This window comes from Cyprinodon tularosa, unplaced genomic scaffold, assembly GCF_016077235.1.
Source record: "Cyprinodon tularosa strain WSP-4 unplaced genomic scaffold, ASM1607723v1 ctg214, whole genome shotgun sequence".
NCBI classification, from domain to species: domain Eukaryota; kingdom Metazoa; phylum Chordata; class Actinopteri; order Cyprinodontiformes; family Cyprinodontidae; genus Cyprinodon; species Cyprinodon tularosa.
In genome coordinates this window covers 301,507-321,839 of record NW_024038796.1, presented here as the reverse complement: position 1 = coordinate 321,839, position 20,333 = coordinate 301,507, and the positions used below count along the sequence as shown (strand labels likewise).

General features: G+C 37.7%; 1 protein-coding gene across 1 annotated transcript; it reads left to right on the top strand.

Moving 5' to 3' along the window:
• The first annotated feature begins 5,704 nt into the window (after nucleotides 1-5,704).
• stc1 (stanniocalcin 1) lies at nucleotides 5,705-19,449 on the top strand. Its single transcript, XM_038285668.1, has 4 exons — nucleotides 5,705-5,908; nucleotides 7,455-7,597; nucleotides 7,723-7,934; nucleotides 14,560-19,449. Exons 1-4 carry the CDS (start codon nucleotides 5,794-5,796, stop codon nucleotides 14,858-14,860), a joined length of 771 nt encoding a protein of 256 aa, XP_038141596.1. The 5' UTR covers nucleotides 5,705-5,793; the 3' UTR covers nucleotides 14,861-19,449.
• Nucleotides 19,450-20,333: the final 884 nt, after the last annotated feature.

Here is a 20,333-nt window from a genome sequence, read left to right as displayed (position 1 = left end):
CAAGTCAAAAAAGGTTGGGAAATACTGCTTTAGGCTGCAGAGGAGGGATGCTTGGAGTAGCTGTGAAACACAGCAGTTTGGGTCCAGTTTGGGGAGTTTTTTTGCCAGTTCCAACAGTTCAGCCCTTTAATGCTGAAATAGTTGGTGGAGTAATGGAAACACAGACAAAATGACAAAGATAAACATAAAGATCTCATAGCTGAAGCAGTTAGTCTCACTGCCATCTTTGACAGTTGGTCATCTTGGAGAAATTGCAGGAGGCCTCAAGATGAAACATTTTATAAGCATGTCAATAAATAAACACAAGAAATCAGTAAGAGGTAGATGATTTTTTTTTTTTTACAGCAATTATAGTAGTGACGTGACATATTTTTAGTTCCTTATAGATAGTCCTACCTAACAACTGATTGTGTGTTTATTTCATCACATGCATTTTTCTGCAAGGCTACTTGTTCTGAATGTACTTTCAAAAATGTATATCTGCAGAACTTTTCCATTAGGTTCAAGCCAAGTTTGCAAATGTACCAGAAAAAGCAGAGTTCTGTATGAATGTCAAAAAATACAACATTCTCTTTTTAATATAAAGTGAAACATTCCTTTCTACTAATGCAACAATTAGATGGTTTAGGTCTGAAACTAGAACTCCTACAATTATTGGGCCTCTCACAATCCCATCTTAAAATGAGAGCTTTGCATAAAGTGGTTTTTTTGCGAGATGAATAATAACAATTGGTTTAGATTCAGAGGTTTAACCAAAAAAAACAAAACAACATATGGTTAAAAACTATGATGGACGCCACACTGGTCAGGATAAACCTCCAGTTCGAATTTATTACCCTCCAAATTAAGTGCTATTTTCAAATGAACACCACAAACATCTGCAGTTGGAGAGAAAAACACATTATCCACTGGCCAAACTTCGCACATCAAAACACAGACACACTCTCACAGTTGTTTTCCTAAATTTTATATTTGTAATGTCTTATTTAAACTCTACCACATATGAAATTATTGCACTGTTGTTGTTGCTTATAAGAGTCACAAAAAATGTAATCACACTCCCTCTTGTGGGCACCAGTAAATGAGGTCTTTAACGTTGATTTCAAGAACAAAATCTTATTAAACACTCCCAAAAATTTGTGCTTTTGATTTGGAAAAAAATATGGTTAATGGATTCTGCTTAAAAAAAACAAAAAAAAAACACTATTGTTGTAATCCTTGCTTAGAATAATTTCACTGTTGCAGTATACAGTTATAGATGAACCAGTATCTTTAATGAATGCAGCAATAAGCTTAAGGCAAAATTCAACTAGCATGCAAAGATGCTTCTAATCAGTAAATCAGGTCATTTACCTCAATGGAAATGAATGCAAAATTCTCAGCTGTTTCAGCAGCCTGAGTGCGTATCCTCTTTAACAGATTTGTCCTTTTACTGAACTCTGCCCTCGATCTCCCGTGCCATGCCACCGTTCTCTGTCATATCTCTGAATACAAGGTATAACACCTTCTCCTACCTGACAAAGGACTTCATTCTGCTTTTCCCCAGAGGAACCCACAAGCAGCCATCTCAAATGTATTTGTGGCATGGCTGGGCTCCAGGCAGTAAGAGAGCACAAGGAAATGCTCACAAGAGGGAAACCAGCTTCTGAAACTGTGAATAAAAAAAAACAACCAAACCTTTATGAGAGAGGAAACCAAACAGAAGACGGGCACTTTATAGAGCAGGATTTCAATCTTATAGGACACGCATATGAGTTCTATTGTAACCAGTAAAGCGGTAGGCCTAATTTACTTTACAACTTAGATAAAGTATGAAAAGTCTTGTTGCATCTGCAGTGTCAGAAACAAACAAGCTAAAGTAAAAACATTTTGCTGGAACAAGATAAATTGCTTCAAATTTAGGAAAACAAGTGTAAAATTAGACATCAGTCAAAATTCAACATCAAAACATTTGTATCATCAGGAAAAATTGTCCAGCAGTCTATGGATCTTCAAAGCAGAATCCTCAAGAAGACACAGTATCCTAAGGATAATCTTGGAGAAACTCTAAAAAAGCTTTTATTTTTTTCTTTGTTTAACTTTTATTTATTACATTAATACATTTAAAGAGAAACCTCACTCTCCAAGTGACTTCAAGGGAAAATCATCATTAATTAAGATTTTTTTAATCATTATTATAGAAAACAAAACAAAAAACAATGAGATCAGAATCTACATGTTGAAACTACAGTATAAGCTGTTTCTTTCTGTGTCTAGATCATTATAAAGATTTAATGTGACAGTTTAGAGCTACTTAGTTATTAGGAGACTGAATGGATGTTATCTTTCCATTAAAAAGATAGGTGCAGCTGGGAAGGGCCCTTCATTGGATTTCTAGTCATAAGTAAGGTCCCAGCCGCTTAAAAAAACTCTTAAGGGTAAAATAATATCCCCTTACTGTCAGATTCTGACCCCAAAAGGATGACAAAAAAAGGATATGTTTGGCTTAAGAGCACAGCAACATTATTTTCAGGGAAGTTATCACAGTAAATATCTACCTGAATCTTTGCCTCTTTTGATTATTGGAATATTTCAGCCTCCATCATCCTGTCTGAAATGCCTGAGCTTTGCACGATGTGAGGATGCGTGAGGCCCCCATGATAAATGATAGCTTAGAGTGCCATACATAATCATCTGTATGTCGTGCACGTGCAGCTGGACTCCAAGTAAGCATTTTTTTTTCTCACAGTTTTAGGGCGGCGATTATCCACAGTTTGTATGAGCAACTCATTTCCATATCAAGTTGATTTCCTAAGGCAAAGAAGACACAATGTCGTCATCGTTGAGTATAGTTCAGGAAAATGTCAGAGCGATAAAGGAAATATGTCATTTGAATATTTTGGGTTGACATTCAATCAGTGCTGCTGAAGTCTGGTGAAGTACCTACTGAATTTGACTAAAACACTGGTTGACTGAAATTCTATTACGAGGTTAAAGAGCTGGGTCTCTGCATATTTGACTAATACACAAAATTAAATGGTTTAAAAAGAAATATAAACATCACATAGGTGTTAACCACAAGTAAACTGCAATGTACTTTAGGACTTTCAAGGTCTTTTTGTAACAATACACTATGGGGTATTATACAGTAATCATTGTTTCATGATGCAATTTTATATGAAAAAAAATATTAGAGGATAAGGGGTTGAAAGAAATGCTCAACTCTGAATACATTTTTAAAATCATATAAATACTTATACATAGTATGTTGTTTTTTCGACAGTAGGCTGACAGGAAAGGGGGAGAGACATGCTGCAAAGGACCACAGGCAGGATTCGAACTCTGGATGCCTAAAGCTTCCGTTCATGGGACATGCGTGCTAACTACTGCACCACCTGCACACCCCAATGTTTTGTAACTTAATTGCATATTTTTTTAGTAATTATGTTTAGGGGGGTCATTATTTGAGGTTTTCAAGCATATACATGGTGATGGCACACAGATAATGTGATACTGGTCCCAAAATGTTGATCTTTGCTGCTTCAACCCAATCTCTAAATCGCATTTCCTGCAAGCAGAATTTCAAATAAATGCTGCTGTGCCAAAAATGTTTTTTTTTTTTTTTTTTTTTTTTTTTTTTATACTTAAGTGTATGCTGTAATCCATGGATCTAACCACGATATTTTATATAAAATGTAAGGCTTATTTGTAAGTGAATTAAATGAATACAACGGAACAATAATGTAAAATAAAAGCAGGATAAAAGCAATTAAAGAAAAAAAAACATGATAAAAGCATGTAGTAAAGCAAATAAGACAGTTTGACCACAAACTTGAACTAATAATACATTAGTTAGTTTAAATTCAACCATTAAAAGCGGTTCTATAAAAATGGGTTTTTATCTTTGACTTAAAGAACTCAGGCTTTCAGCACTTTTTCAGTCTTCCGGAAGTTTGTTAAAGATAAGTGGAACATACTGTAAGAACTAAATGCTGCTCCATGTTTGGTTCTAGGTCTGGATGTACATACTAGGCTTTTATTGTCATTACACTGTCACAAGTACAGAGCAACAACATAAATTCTCTGTATTTAACCCATCCCCTCGGGGAGCAGTGGGCTGCCATCGTGGGGCGCCAAGGGAGCAGGGATTCAGAAACTCTGGATTCCAAGCTCTATGCCCTAACCACTAGGCCACTACTCTCCCTGTTATGTATTTAGGTGCTGATCCATTGAGGAATTCATAGAATAACAAAACAATTTTAAAGTCTATTTTCTGAGCTACAGGGGGCCAATGGAAAGACTTCAGAACCAGGCAGATGTGCTTTATTTTCTTAGTTCTAGTGAGAACACATATAGGAGCTTTTTGGACAAATTGTCAAATTGTGTGGAGGTTTGAGAGGATGTCCCAAATGCGGAGACTGAAGCTGATGATGGTTAGAGATTTGGTTACAGGTTTAATTTAATACGGTGGCAACAGTAGCAAAAATCCAAAAACATAAATCCGCAAAACCTGAGAACCAGGAATACTCACAAGCGGCAAAGAAATTACGGTGAACCAGCAAACAGTGACTGAGCAGAAGGTGTATATATGGGAGACAGAAACAAAGACCAGGCTAATTAGCAGATTGGGAGCAGGTGTGGACGGAGGAGTTTAGAAGGGAGCTAGGGAAAAGGAGACTGACACAAGAGGGCAACAGAGGGCAAAGAAGCAATACCTAACAACTAAAACAAAATAAAACATAACTAGAATAACACAAAATGGAAATAAAACCAATGAAAACTCAAACATAAGACTTAAACAGAACCAAAACCATAACACAAGTACAAAAAGTTCTGATATTTTCACAACAAATAATCTAAAAGAGAAAATATAAACATACTTTATATAATTAAAAAGGGTTTGGATGTAGGTGGGAATGCTTAAACCGTTAGTTTGGAATTTTTTTGTGGTTTCAAGATCATTCTGGAGGTTATTTTTTCAAGAATTGAGGTGAGGAAATGGCTGGTCAGTCGCAGGGGCATAGCCAGAAATTTTTTATAAGGGTGGCCAGGCAATAACCAATGTACAGTGAGGGGTGGCTGAAAAGAGCATGAAATTTGTACTTGTCATCGTTAATGTTAGTATATTTATGTGTATAATTTAACAATTTTTTTCTTTTTTTCTTTTTTGAATACTCCACTTGAGAGTATTACTGCTGCCACCTTCTGTATTAGGGGGGGGTGGATGGTAGGGGTAGCCACTGATTGGCTAAGGCCATGGCCACCTCTGGCCCCCCATCTAGTTCCGCCCCGGCCAGTCGGACATGTACAATGATAATGAGATAAAGATAATTATAAAGGATGAAAACCTGCTTTTTTGTTAAAGAAGTTACGAAGTAACTTAAGTTGAAGATAATAAAAAGTAAGAAAACTAGAAAAAAAAAGTCATTAAAATCAGGTGAGACCACTTCAACATGTTGCATTATAACGGAAATTAGGAGATAAGAATGTAAAGGTGTATGACCCGTAGGCAGCTGTTTAATCATGCCATCAATTGATGATAGTGGGGAGAGGAGAGCGGCACCATGGCGCTGCTGCACTCTGATTGGTCCGAGAGCTGAACTCGTAACATAAAGCGCTCCCATATAAACCCGTGCAGACCTGACATCGGTGCAATCTGTCATTGAAGTGAAAAGCAAAGAGAGCAGCGCACTGTTGGAGGAATTGACTTGTTCCAGCATTTGCTCAACAAAGACTCCAGGAGCGCTGAACTGCACACAAAGCACGAATTGTCTCTGCGCGTTTAATTTTTTTATCTCTTGCGCTGGGAGGACAATGCCTTTGGGGACCGGACTTTTGCTCCTGATGGTGCTGAATGCATCTGCTTATGAACTGGAGCAAAACGACTCCTATTCAGCCAGGAGAGTACGCTTCTCTGTCAACAGCCCTAGTAAGTAGCAAGATGCCTCCATGCACTGCTTTCTGGTTTTATTTTACTCATCATTGAGATGTTTTATCCTCGAGATCATTTCCTCTTTTCGTTATATTTTTGGTTGTTTCTTTTTTTCTTTTTTCTTTTTTTGGCCTATGCAGGCTTTTCTGTGTGATCAAGCGAGTAGCTTCACGGGTGCGGGATTAACGCGGTGCTTCTTGCCGGTGTCCTGCCGGCAACAGATGAGCATGGAGCTCGGTGCTGACTCCTGCGCGCAGGCTGTGTCATGCTGTTGGTCTCTGTCTCCGCTGCATTTATCATAATAGTGGTGGACTTTTGTTCTAGGATTTAATGTGTTCTTCAAAGTTACAAATAGAATTAGATTTCACCAATGTGCCATTACATCTGGTCCCTCAGAAAAAAAAGAGCAAGAAAGCAGCTTGCTACCAGAGGTGGGGGTGTGGGGTTAGATACATTCATGTAGCACCTTAGATCCATTATATTTTAGTAAGCAATCATATTCCTATGTGATATTCTGCAAGGAATGACTCTGCAAGGCATGTAGCCTATCTCATGTTGCTTTCTGAGCACAGTGATAAAAAGGGAAAAGGGAGCAGGGGCGCTCGTTCATTCTCCTAGAAACTGCTTCATCATCATAAGATTTTGGTCTGACACACTCTGGATTTTCTGAGCAGTATCTTGTCCCTTTATGGTAGGTACATTGTTTTGAGTCTTTAGGTCAAACACATAGGACCCCTGACTCAAAAGGCTGCCAAGAAGGATCAGGCGCCTCCATTGAATAGGGCTTGAGTCATTCTATCTCAGTGTAGTCTCAGATAAAGATTTGGAAGAACCCAACCTGCTCATTTAAAAGAATGTATTTAATGCTTTGTCTTGATGTGAAATGCGGAATTTAAACTGAGTTCTTTTTACACCTAGATCTTTTTTTCTTCCTTTTTTTTGAGGGGAGGCAAAAAGATCTAAAGGGCGAGCATGCTGAGAAATGTGCTGTTTTTTAGAGGATTTGAAGGCTGGGGTTATTGGTGGGTTAATCAGCCTAAAAACTATTCCAGTCATATAAAATCTGTGTAATCACTAATTAGACATTTTTGAAAATAGATACAATCACCTCCATGCGCATGAAACAATATAGCTAAAGGAGCCTTGTTAACTGTTAAATATATAAAAATATTTGGTGGACTGGTGTTAATATTGCAGTTCAGATTAATTTTAAAAGATAGTAATTATGGATGTCATAGTTAGCTTTATAAGGATATGTCAACACCTTCTGTTTCTTGTTATGACTATTTTAAGAGACACATGGAAGTCTTTGAAAAAAGACACAGTCCAAGGTTTTTTTTTTTAGCTTTAAGGCATCCAATCTCCAGTCAAGTCATTGAGTAACTGTACATCTTTTGTGAATCACCAAAGTATGAAACATTCCCTTTTGTCGGCTGCATTCTTTTGGCTAAATCCTTGGCAAGTCTTGTGTAATGAGCTCAGTGATTTACCAGTGAACCCGCTGTTGGTTCCCATGCTGACAGATCATTCTCTGTGCACACAGCAGATGTGGCACGCTGCCTCAACAGTGCCCTCCAAGTTGGCTGCGGAGCGTTTGCTTGCCTGGAAAACTCAACATGTGACACAGATGGCTTGCATGACATTTGCAAGTCCTTCCTGTACAGTGCTGCTAAATTTGACACTCAGGTAGAGAATTTAATTCTTTCTCTCTCTCTTCCTCTCTCTCTGATTGCCTCTTGCTGGGTCAGATTACATGGGTGTAACTGTGCAGGACATTAGAAACGTTTAAAGAATTGCTCTTTTCTTTTCAGGGTAAAGCATTTGTAAAGGAGAGCCTTAAGTGTATTGCCAATGGCATAATCTCTAAGGCATTCCCCTCCATCCGCCGCTGTTCCACCTTCCAAAGAATGATAACTGAAGTCCAGGAGGAGTGCTATAGCAAGCTGGGCATCTGCACTGTCGCCCAAGCTAATCCAGATGCTATTGGTGAAGTTGCACAGCTACCAAGTCATTTCCCCAATAGGTGAGCTTTTCCCTTTCTTTACAAGTAATCGCTTCAGTCAGAACAAAATAAAAGATGCTCTGCTGAATCCTGTTTCTTAGTCTATGATTAGAGAGGAGAGCACAATCTACACATTTTGTGCATTTCTAAAGGCTCCTGTGATTTTTATGCCATTAAAATAAATATCATAGTGTAATAGAGAATCACTGAAGAACATCCAGTTTGGATGTTTTCATTACTACTGGGTTGCAGTTTGGGTGTGAACACAAAAGGAGGGGAGGATGGAGCATGATCTGCAGTAAAATGTGCTATTTGTATGACATAAGAAAACACAAGATGAACATTACATTTGTTTAAAATGCTTTTTAAAATTTTAAAACCTCTTATATGTTCTTTTGCTATTCTCTTGTTTTATGTTAAAGACAGACAGAAAACAGTATATAATAGTAAAGAGCAAGGCAACCACTCAATGGTTTTTGAAACATTGTAGATATATCAAGTCTTCCTGAGTTAATACTTAGAACCACCTTTTGCACAATAAAAAGTAGCAAATGTAGAACATGTCTCTAAAATGTCCTTATAGGGCCTAATCTACAGCAGGAAAACTTGATAGCAAGCACAAAGTTGATCTCTTAACTGGGTGTACAAAGAATTGCATCTGGGAAATTAGCAAAATAGCGGCATTATTCAGCTACTATTTTTGCCCCCCTCAATTTGCAGAACGTGTGTTAATCATCAAAATATGTAAAGTCCTGGGAGGAGATAAAAAGTTAATTACTTAACACCTACAATGTAGTTTATTAAATGTGAAATGGATGACCGGTGCAGTTTCTGCATCCATATTTGCCACTTTTGAAAGTCAGATGTAAACTCCCTAGCACTGTGGAGAGAGGATGTGAAGTCACAATAAAAGACAGAGGAAGAGGATAGTCTGTATATTTGACATATTTAAACAGTCAGAAATTAAATCCCAGAGTTAATATCTCCCGACCAAGCAATGCTATTTTTGAGCTGCTGGGTAAACTAAAGGTTCACCTGAAGCTAGTCACAAATAGAGGCCATGCTACGTGTCCTATAAATATAAAAAACAAAAACTATTGCGAAAACTGGCAAAAACTATTGCATCAAAATATTTCCCTACTGTGCTGTCCAGCAGTGCTATGTTCTTTTTAGAGGTGGTGCAGTTTTGTAATTAAAACTGACATTAGATCCAGTTGAAAAAGGCTTGCCCAAATTCTGTATTTTAAAAGCCGAAATAATTTATTTACTGTACCACAGCACTCATGAATATAAAGGACCTCTTTTTCTACAGGGAAATAAAAATGTTTGTGTTAGTCAGTGGTCCAATGTGTTATCATATCATGATATTATATAAATAGCTTCTCTCTGGATGTTACTATCATAGTGGAGCTGTTCACACATCTGTGGTGCTGAAATCACACAATCTACATTAATGGATAGTTTCACCTGTCTTTCTTTTTACTCAAGTTATGCATTTGGAACGACACTCATTTGTCACAGAAATTTTGTTCTTTTTTTTTTGTAAGAACTTCTGCAAGCAAACCAAAATTTTTTCTTTTTGTTTATAAGCTAAAAGTAATAATATGACCTTTGATAAAACAAAATAGAAGAAACAGAAAATCTCAAATTATCCATCAGAAAAAAAAAAAGTTTCCTGCGTCCATGGTGTCTACAAAGAAGATTTGAGATCAGTGTTTTCAGTGACATTGCTTTCAGAAATTAAAACAATAAACATGACTGGCTGCAAACATTGGAATGATCCAGGTAACACAGGCTATTCCACTGTGTTTGTGCTTCCATAAGCAATGGACTCTGATTTTTTTTTTTCAATCAACAACAATGAAAGTAGTTTCCCTTTGCTCTGCTAGTATTTTATCCACAAATCCACCTTTAAATAAGGTGCTTTGCACCACTTCTTTCATATGAATATACCATCTGAACTTCCAAGGTAGCTTTTGTTATGTCTGTAGGGTTATTGTCCTCTCTAACATAGACCTCAGCTCTATTTCAATTCAATTCAGTTTAACCATATAGTGCCATTTCACAACAACTGTCACCTCTTGGCAGTTAAGAGACAATCCAATCAGATTATACAGTCAGATTGTTAAAAACAAATAAGGAAAACCCACTGATTGCTGAAATCATTGACTTGCAGGGTACTCCTCCTGAATGAGTATGTAGCATCAGTGGGTAGAACACAGAAGCACAGATCCATAAAAAACTTCCTATGTGAAAAAAGGTAAACTAGTTCCAAAGGCAGCATTGTCCAGGAAAGAAACAGTTAAGCAGACAACCTATGAGCCAGTTACAATGTCAAAAGGATGAAATAGAGCACATAAAGTTCACCACAATAAAGCTGTTCCTATAATACGACATGAGCAACAAGACTAAATACCAAAAAAAAAGGCCCCAGTCTATCATCTATAACCAAGGGTGTTAGAGGCAGCGATCATGTTTCTCTCCAGTATGTGGTAACAGCGAAACAGGAAAAGACCAGATAAAGCAAATATGACAAAAAATAAAATAAAAAATACAGTTAAACGTTAAGTTAGTTGTTGAGCTTACAAATACTGGCAAATTTGAGAATAAAAATAGAATGAAGCAGAGTCAACAAAAGTGGTACCTACATTATACAGGTGCTGGTCATAAAATTAGAATATCATGAAAAAGTTGATTGATTTCAGTAATTCCATTTAAAAAGTGAAACTTGTATATTATATTCATACATTACATACAAACTCATATATTTCAGATGTTTATTTTGTTTAATTTTGATGATTACAAATGACAACAAATGAAAATCTCAAATTCATCATATCAGAAAATTAGAATATTGTGAAAAGGTTCAAAATTGATGGCCCCTGGTGCCACACTCTAATCAGCTAATTAACTCAAACCACCTGCAAAAGCCTTTAAATGGTCTTTCAGTCTAGTTCTATAGGCTACACAATCATGGGGAAGACTGCTGACTTGACAGTTGTCCAAAAGACGACCATCGACACCTTGCACAAGGAGGGCAAGACACAAAAGGTCATCGCTAAAGAGGCTGGCTGTTCACAGAGCTCAGTGTCCAAGCACATTAATAGAGAGGCGAAGGGAAGGAAAAGATGTGGTCGAAAAAAGTGTACAAGCAAGAGAGATAACCGCACCCTGGAGAGGATTGTGAAACAAAACCCATTCAAAAATGTGGGGGAGATTCACAAAGAGTGGACTGCAGCTGGAGTGAGTGCTTCAAGAACCACCACACACAGACGTATGAAAGACATGGGTTTCTGCTGTCGCATTCCTTGTGTCAAGCCACTCTTGAACCACAGACAGCGTCAGAAGCGTCTTGCCTGGGCTAAAGAGAAACAGGACTGGACTGCTGGTGAGTGGTCCAAAGTCATGTTCTCTGATGAAAGTAAATTTTGCATTTCCTTTGGAAATCAAGGTCCCAGAGTCTGGAGGAAAAGAAGAGAGGCACTTCATCCACGTTGCTTGAAGTCCAGTGTAAAGTTTCCACAGTCAGTGATGGTTTGGGGTGCCATGTCATCTGCTGGTGTTGGTCCATTGTGTTTTCTGAGGTCCAGGGTCAACGCAGCCACATACCAGGAAGTTTTAGGGCACTTCATGCTTCCTGCAGCTGACCAACTTTTTGGAGATGCAGATTTCATTTTCCAGGACTTGGCACCTGCACACAGTGCCAAAGCTACCAGTACCTGGTTGAAGGACCATGGTATCCCTGTTCTTAATTGGCCAGCAAACTCTCCTGACCTTAACCCCATAGAAAATCTATGGGGTATTGTGAAGAAGAAGATGCAATACACCAGACCCAACAATTCAGAAGAGCTAAAAGCCACTATTAGAGCAACCTGGGCTATCATAACACCTGAGCAGTGCCACAGACTGATCGACTCCATGCCACGCCGCATTGCTGCAGTAATACAGGCCAAAGGAGGCCCAACTAAATACTGAGTGCTGTACATGCTCATACTTTTCATGTTCATACTTTTCAGTTGGCCAACATTTCTATAAATCCTTTGTTTTTATTGGTCTTCAGTAATATTCTAATTTTCTGATATGATGAATTTGAGATTTTCATTTGTTGTCATTTGTAATCATCAAAATTAAACAAAATAAACATCTGAAATATATGAGTTTGTATGTAATGTATGAATATAATATACAAGTTTCACTTTTTAAATGGAATTACTGAAATCAATCTACTTTTTCATGATATTCTAATTTTATGACCAGCACCTGTATATTCCAGCAGCCTGACTATACCAGCATAGCTACAAGTATAAGCATAGCTCAGTATAGGTGGGAGTGGCGGCCTAGTGGTTAGGGCATACTGTAGAGCTTGGAATCCTTAGGTTGTGAGTTCCAAACCCACTTCCACAGATTGCCTCTCTGAGCAAGACCCTTAGCCCTTATTGCTCCTTGGGCATCCCATGATGGCAGCTCACTGCATCCCCAAGGGGATGGGTTAAATGCAGAGGTACATTTCTCCGATGTGAGATCAATAAATTTAAATTATTATTATATAATAACCTAAACCCTCCCTTACTAAACCTCCCCTGTAAATTTCATAAAATTATTGGTAAAATATGTATTGTAAAACTTCATAAGTGTAGTCATTAAACACCATTAAATAGTCACTAAATGCACATGATTTCATGACTACTGTATGGTGCGTGCTAAACAGCTGTTTATTCAGCTCTCTGACATGATCTCCCCTCCGCTCTGGAGCAGCAGTACCCTGCCAGTCAACCTCTATTAGAAATGCCTGTTGAGGTTTGAGCCTCCGTCCGTTGAACTAAGCAGCGAGAAAGTAGAGCCTTGATTGGATAACGTGCCAAAATATGTCACTTTCAGTGAGGCTACACCTATTAGAGGGTCTATGGAGCAGGCCTATAGAACCAGCTGGCTGCTCAATGCTAATAAGCAAGCAGAAAGGAAAGCAACAGAGTGCTGAACTCATGGTTTCTGGAATTTATTATTCCAGACACAATGACATTGTCACCCGTTTTTGTGATTTGTTTTATATAATTCAACATTTGTTAATGCAATTACGTGAAAAGTGAATTTAATTAACGCAATTTAGACTCCCTGTTTCTGAGAGTGGCAGCCGCCACTGTATATACGTGTATAGATAGATAGATAGATAGATAGATAGATAGATAGATAGATAGATAGATAGATAGATAGATAGATAGATAGATAGATAGATAGATAGATAGATAGATAGATAGATAGATAGATAGATAGATATCAATATAGCCCACATCATTTTTTGTAGACAACTGGTCTGATCAGGGAGCGCGCCAGAAAAAATTACGGAGTCTGACATTGTTTTAGTCTTTCACACAAAGCAACTTTAATTTTAGTGACCTCTGATTGGCATAACCAGGTGTCCTTACTGCCAGGGTGATAAACAATCCTACTGTACTTAACCTTATCCTTAGCCTGCAGATTGAGAAAGGATTTGATGTTGCTCGTTCTGACCCCGTCAAACATTTGAATTTGGTCCCTGGTCTCTCTAATGCCAGGTTTCTTACAATGAAGCTGTGAATTACCCGTATCGGCTTCTCAGATCTTGGTGACCCCTAGGTAAAATTTGGGACTTTCTATGTACTGTCACCCAGCTGTTTTGGGTTCCGGGCTGTTCAGGAACTGATGGAGGGCCACTCTGTGGACCTAACCATAGTCTTGGTGGCTCTGAGCTATTAGATACTGGGCCTAGTCAGAATTCTGGATGTACTAACAGCCTAAAGCTGTGACTCCAGCTCTGACACCCTTTCTGCCAAAGCTACAAAAATACTACACTTATAAACATACCATTATTGCTTAACAAGGAGGAGGTATAACAGAACACCTGACAGGTTCAGTTCACAGAAGAATCCAATAGGAGTCCGAAGACAGGCCAGGCAAACTGATCAGACAGGGGCTGGGAGGCTCAAAGGTCAAAATACAGAAACGGATCAGGATCAGGCAATCAGAACACCATAGAAAACTCTAGAGAACTCTCAAAACCAAATGCTAAAAAATAATCTGGCACTAACGGCTGGAAATATGCAGTATAAATAGGAGCTAGAACAGGTGGATCAGATGAGAGCAGATGAAAACTGGGCGGAGCCAAGCAGGTGAATGAAATTAGCAATCAACCAGCCATCAGCAGCATAATCATGACAAACAGAGAGCCTGAGCAGCACCCCAGAAGGTCTACATAAGCCAATAACAGGTTATGAAGACTGTTTTAGCTTGTGTTTTTCAAGGAATGCATTGTGTTTAGCTACAAAAAAACAAACCCACAACATGGTGGGGATGTGTCATCTTTGGGTTGTTTTTTTCACTATGTGTATTTATAGTGGTACCTTTTCCCAGGGGTATGTTGTCCTCTTAATATTATTAACATATATATGACATTTGTGTTAATTTCCCTCCCACTCCCAAATTATAGACAACTTTTTGTTCATCTATCACATAAAATCCTAATAACTTATGTTGATGTTTGTTATTTAATGTGTAAAAATGTCAAAGTGATTTACAGGGTTTGCTTTCTGAATGTGTTCACTCATGCTGGATATTTTTGTCCAATTATTTTGCAACTCTGAAAGAAAATTCACTGTTTCTGTTATCCTAGGTTTTATGGTAAGTTACTACAGAGCCTGATGGACTGTGATGAGGACACTGTTGACCGTATTAGAACCAGCATGGTGCCACGTCTGGGTCCGGAGATGACCATGCTCATACAGTTGCTGCAGGACAAGCCCTGCCCCTCCACTGATAGTGCAGCAGCCTCTGCTGTACCAACCGGCGTAGAGACCCGTGCAAGCTGGCGCTGGTCCGTGGGTTCCAACATGTACAAAATCCAGCCCAATGTGCGAAACAGAGACTCAACCAGCCATTTAGGCAAAAAGCGCCCTGGCAGTGATGGGTCCTAACTTTCACTCAAATAAGGAAAACTCCACACAGTTCTCAAAACAACACATATATTTTGGCCATTCCCCAGCGGTGATGAAATCTGTGTCTCTTGTAGTTTGGAAATTATTGAAACATGCACCTCTTGGGAATGCCAGACTGCCCATAGAGTCGATATCAGTTTGATTGTTGTTATATTGTATATCCTACATGTTAGGCTTGAGTGAACCCGTCTTTCATTGATTTCTAAATGTGTCTGCTCACACTCTGTGTTGAACATGTGGCTGACAAAAAACAAAATGTCACTTTTCAAAATTTCCTCATGAATATAAGTCAGTAGCTTAAATATTATTGGTTGAAATTATTGGTAGGTGTTTGTTATATTTCTTCAACGAGACCAGTAAAATGTGAGCATGAGGTATGGGTGTCATAGCACTTAACATAATACTTAAATGTACTGTATACCAACTTATATGAGACAGCCATAATCTGCCCTCTAAAAGAGTGCTCATATGGACTAGGTCTGTGGTGGTTTTATGTTACCTTAAAGTGACCAAAAACACCTAAAACTGCCCTGAATGCAATCCATTAAAATGCCAAAATGCTTATCTTTAGCACATAGAGTTTAGGTTTTATTTTCCTGATGGCAGAAAAAGGATTGTCCAGGTCTTGGCCAAGTCTATCTAATATCTTATATCCAGACACTTGCAATGTATAAGACTGTTGAGCTACATGCAGAACCAGTTTAGTTCTTAACTGAGTGAGAAGCATCCATGTATGTGTAGTAACTGAATGACATGTTCACTAATGAGAGTGAGAGCAGCCATCCTCTCGGACTGTGATGATCTTTGCTCTCGGAGGTGAACCATGTGACACTGAGTTCCTGTATCAAGACAGAGACTATTTAAAAAAAGCCTTGATGATATTTATTTTCCTACTTCTTTATTTAATGTTTCCTTTTATTTTATGCATTACTGTAGTTTAGCATAGTTTACAGGTTAATAGCAGTTAATTCATGACTCCTATTTGAACATGAGCTCTATGCCAAAAAAAGGTGAGATAACACTCTGGTGACTGAATGGGACCTGTGTCATGACTCTGTGCTGGCCATAGGGGAACAAGGTTGGTCATTCAGGTGAGATGATTTCATTTGAGGGTGTTTAAAGAGAATGCTTTTGTTTTCAAACAAAAGCTGCTGTTGCTAGAAGTCCACTTTCAGAGATTTTTGTGCACTTTAGTGAACATTGACTCAGTAACACAAACACCAGTGTAAAGAACCCTTTAAAAATGTGCCACTAATGCGATCTATTCGACGTGTCATACACCTGAACTGCTTTTACAAATTGATTTGTGTGGTAAGTGCTATGCTGCTAGTTCTGGTTATAGTGTGTGGATTCTGAAGGACGTAGTAACTTGGCAACTTTGAACAATAGACTGCAAAGATTATCATAATATTATCATAAATGCCATTTTCTACATTTGCCTGGACATAAGTAACAAGAAGAAATGGTGTAAAAATGTGTCACATAAGCCTGTCGCTCCGAATATTCGGATTGGATTTGACAGGATTTAAATAAAATTGTAATCCAGCCGAAGGAATGGTTTATATCGATTAACTACTCTGATTGGCATGCATGTAAATGCTTGACAGAATTAACTAATTCTAAATGAGGAATGTTGACCTGAGTGCATGTGTGTGCATTCCAGCAAACAGATGCAGTTTGTTATTTAACAGATTAAAGAGTGAAAGAGCATATATTTGCTATACCTATTAATTCTTCGAACAGGTATAGCACTTGTTGAAGTGCTCCTTCAACAAGTGCTATACACAACAAGTGGGAGCACTTCAACAAGTCCTCCCACTTGTTGCAGTGCTTCAGCATGTCCTCAGAAAACTGTCTTAAAAATAACAGCTTATGAATGCTAGAAATAACTACCCTTAAGTCTTCTTTTCTCAGCAACGTCATTTACACTAGGGCGTTAATGTTAAAAGAAACAGGTAGTACTTATTTTGTATACACTGATCAAAAAAAGATCCAATTCATTAAAGCCCTTTTTCATTGAAAATAGCTTGTTAACCCATTTTCAATGTATTTCAAACATTGGTCGACAGGCTTACAATTGGCATTTGGCTCCCTTCCCACTGGCAACAATTGCTGGGTCTAACCCCCTGTTGGCAAGCTGCGTGGCCTCTATCCCCCTGCAGCTGTATGTCTGGTGACACCATCACGCTGGGTTAGCGCTAATGACATCACCAGTGTTAAAGAAATCAGGAAAGTAAACAATGGAGAGCAATATGTAGAGGAGCAAAGGCGTAGTCCGTGTTCTTTATTGGTTTGCTCTTTTATCTGTCCGAATCCCATTTCACCAGAGCTAAGTCATGTTTATCGAATGTAAACACAGTTGTTTTGGCTTGTTAGATCAGATGTGAATGGTCTAGTGTAGTGACTTGCCGATCAGAGCCGAGGCAATTTTAACGTGGGCCACTTGCCGATTCGTTTGACTGTTCCAACTACTTCAAAAAGCCAATTTTTCCCGGGTTTAAACAGTTCTTTCAGCCAATAGGAAAGGGGTATAAATTCTGAACTAGCTGATCAATAGCCTGCACTATTGAAGCTGAAAATCAACCAGTGAGAGACATCTGATAGCTTCTCAGTGAATCTCTAAAACTGCTGAAACCATTTTTTCTAATTAATTTTCTTTAAACATATGACAATTACTTGGTAAATTATTCTGATTATTCCAAAATGATCCATTGTGCATTTACACAATTAAATAAAGGCCTCTACTAGATATTAACTGAGCAACTGTATTTCTAAATCAGGTCTTTAACGTGATACTATGTATGCACCTATGCTTTAGGTGCTGAGAAGGGTCTTCATGCTGGTGTTTGACTTCAGATGTACCCTTATGATGAATTATGGTTTGGCACTGTGGACTTCAAGAGATAATAGATGGCGTCTGTTGGCTTAGAGTGAAATGAATTTAGTTCAGCTCCACCGGTTTATTAAAATATGTGCACATCAAGAAAGCATTATAGAAGGGAACGTCTACCTTTGGTTAAGTTTCATTTAAAATTTAATTTATTTAAAAAAAACTTAAATATCAAAAATAGTTCTGATTACAATGGTTCTATTGTTGATAGAGGTTTTTTTTGTTTTGACTTAATTAAAGAACCGATGGCAGTCTTTTCAATGCAAGTTATTTTGTCTTGACTAAAGCACAGATATTATAAAGAAAAAGTTTTATTTTTCAGTCTCACTTTAAGAGCTAAACTAAGAATTCCAAACTATGCAATAATAACTGAGAAAGGATTCACTTTAACACAGAAATTGACCTTTATTTCATCCATCTCCAGCTGATGCTGCTTGAGTAAAGCTGCACCATGTGTGCTCTCATGCTGCACTCACAGTGTGAATGCATTGCACCTCTGTGATGTTTTCTCTTTCCGTGCTTTGTCTAAAACCAGTTCTTTTGTTCTGTGAACAGGAATGCTTCTTTCATGTCATGATGTGCAAAAGGGGGGATATATTCCTAAAGAAATACTCGGTAGTTAAGAACTATAGTGACACTGTAGTATATACTAGCTTGTATTTTATTTTGAATATGCACTTTGCATCTTAACCACTATAAAGGGCATTGAAAACATTCAGCATGTTTGCAACTGAGGCATATTTTACTTACCCAGTGAATGGAGACGAGTTTGAATGCTGCGTATCCTGAGGGGTTCAAGGCTTTTTCGTGTTCTGTTGATCCATTCGTGTGTATCTTTGTTGACCATGGGTAAATCTAAAACCCAACAGCTGCTGCTAAAACTACCCTGTATGATGCTGGAATCTGTCAGCACACAATGAGCTCAGCATCAGTCATCTAAACGTCTTACTGTTGTTCAATGTCTTCATATTTATTTTTCTATCATGTCAGATTAATTTGGCAAGGGCAAACTGACTGTTTCCTCACCAAGTAAAATGTAACCATAATTTTAGAGAATGTACCTGCATACTGAATGTCTCCAGTCAAGGACAGGCCAAGTTGGCCAAGAAAGCTTTTGAGAAAACTCAAAGTCCTAGAAGTTTTTTCTTTTCTTTTTTTTTTCATTTGAATCCTTTTTTTACATTTTTTTTTTATCCAGGTATTGGGTGCTTAAGTTGAAACTGGAGCATAGCTAGATTGGCCTGTGGTGAGCTTTGTCAAACTGTTCCTGTTACTACTCTAAACTGAAGCCGTCTCTCACTTCTGGAGCTTCATGGTACTCTTTGCCCTCAAAACTTGAAACAGATTATTGTGCTTTAATTTGAAAATCTTCAGTGATAAGTAAAAATCTAATTTAGTTTTAATACAACAGTGAAGGTTATTTTAGATATTCAGACATATCTGATTCAAAACTGTGTTTCTATTATAGAAGATCACTGAAGTCTCTCATTATAGATTCTATGTAACGCATGATAAACCCTTGTGATTCACTTGCACTTTAAAATACACCCATACATATATATGCCCACACTGTGTATATGTTTGGGTTTTTCCTCTGTACTGAAAAGTCATAAAAGATACAAATGCATCAACTGTGTGTCTTTTGCTGATCATAAAAAAATAAACTATTTCTCAAATCTAGAACTTTGTGTGGAACATTTCTGCTGCTGCTGTTTAACTTATATGAACCCATCGAAAGGCAACTTTTCATAAAACATCTATTGTTGCAAAGTCCTTGAAGCTTAAAATTCTTTCCTTCAGTTGTTTTCATATAATTATCAAGCTGTGCTGGTTAGGAAGTTTACATTGCATCTTTTCACTGAAAAACCAAAAACAATCCTTAGACTTGCAAAACTATTTAGACTTAAATGCCACAGACTAACCAGATGGCTGAACATGCATAAGCCGATTCCTAACACCTGAATGTTTTTTTTTTGTTGTCACAATTGTACATTATACTGGATTTGATTATGATCTTATAGAGCCTCACCTAAGAATAATAAGTATAGCTAATCTATTTGAAATATATATTCTATTTAAAGTAAAAAAGTATGTTTTTATTTTTTATTTTATTAATTTATTTAGGTTGAACATAGGGAGAATATGTAACCAGAAAAGCCATTAAAAATGTTGAGGAAAGGCATCATCATCATTTATATATTTCTGTCTGGATGAGGTCTTGTCTAAAGTGTTACATTTTCTGGAAGCAAGAGAAACATATTTGATAGTTAATTAAATTAGTGAAAAATATTTAATAATTTTTTTTATTAAGTATAAAAAAATATATATTTATTCAATGCATGCATCTTAAGTAACATTTAAATGTTTACATTTACATTTAAGTGTTGAGTTTTTTTGCTCCATCAGAGCGCTTATAAGCTATGACTGCCTTGTCAGGATTTTGCAGGTGAGGGCAAACCAAAGTAAAGCTGTTCCTGTAGCTGGGGTGGCTTCTTCAGGTGTGAGCTGCTGCACCCTTCATGTTAAAGTGCCTGACCGTGTACGGAGGGGAAGATTCTGGTA

Coding starts and splice junctions, on each gene's coding strand:
- stc1 (XM_038285668.1), top strand. CDS start 5,794: ATGCCTTTGGGGACCGGACTTTTGCTCCTGATGGTGCTGAATGCATCT. Junction 7,598..7,722: donor CTGCTAAATTTGACACTCAG/GTAGAGAATTTA, acceptor TTTTCTTTTCAG/GGTAAAGCATTTGTAAAGGA. Junction 7,935..14,559: donor CCAAGTCATTTCCCCAATAG/GTGAGCTTTTCC, acceptor CTGTTATCCTAG/GTTTTATGGTAAGTTACTAC.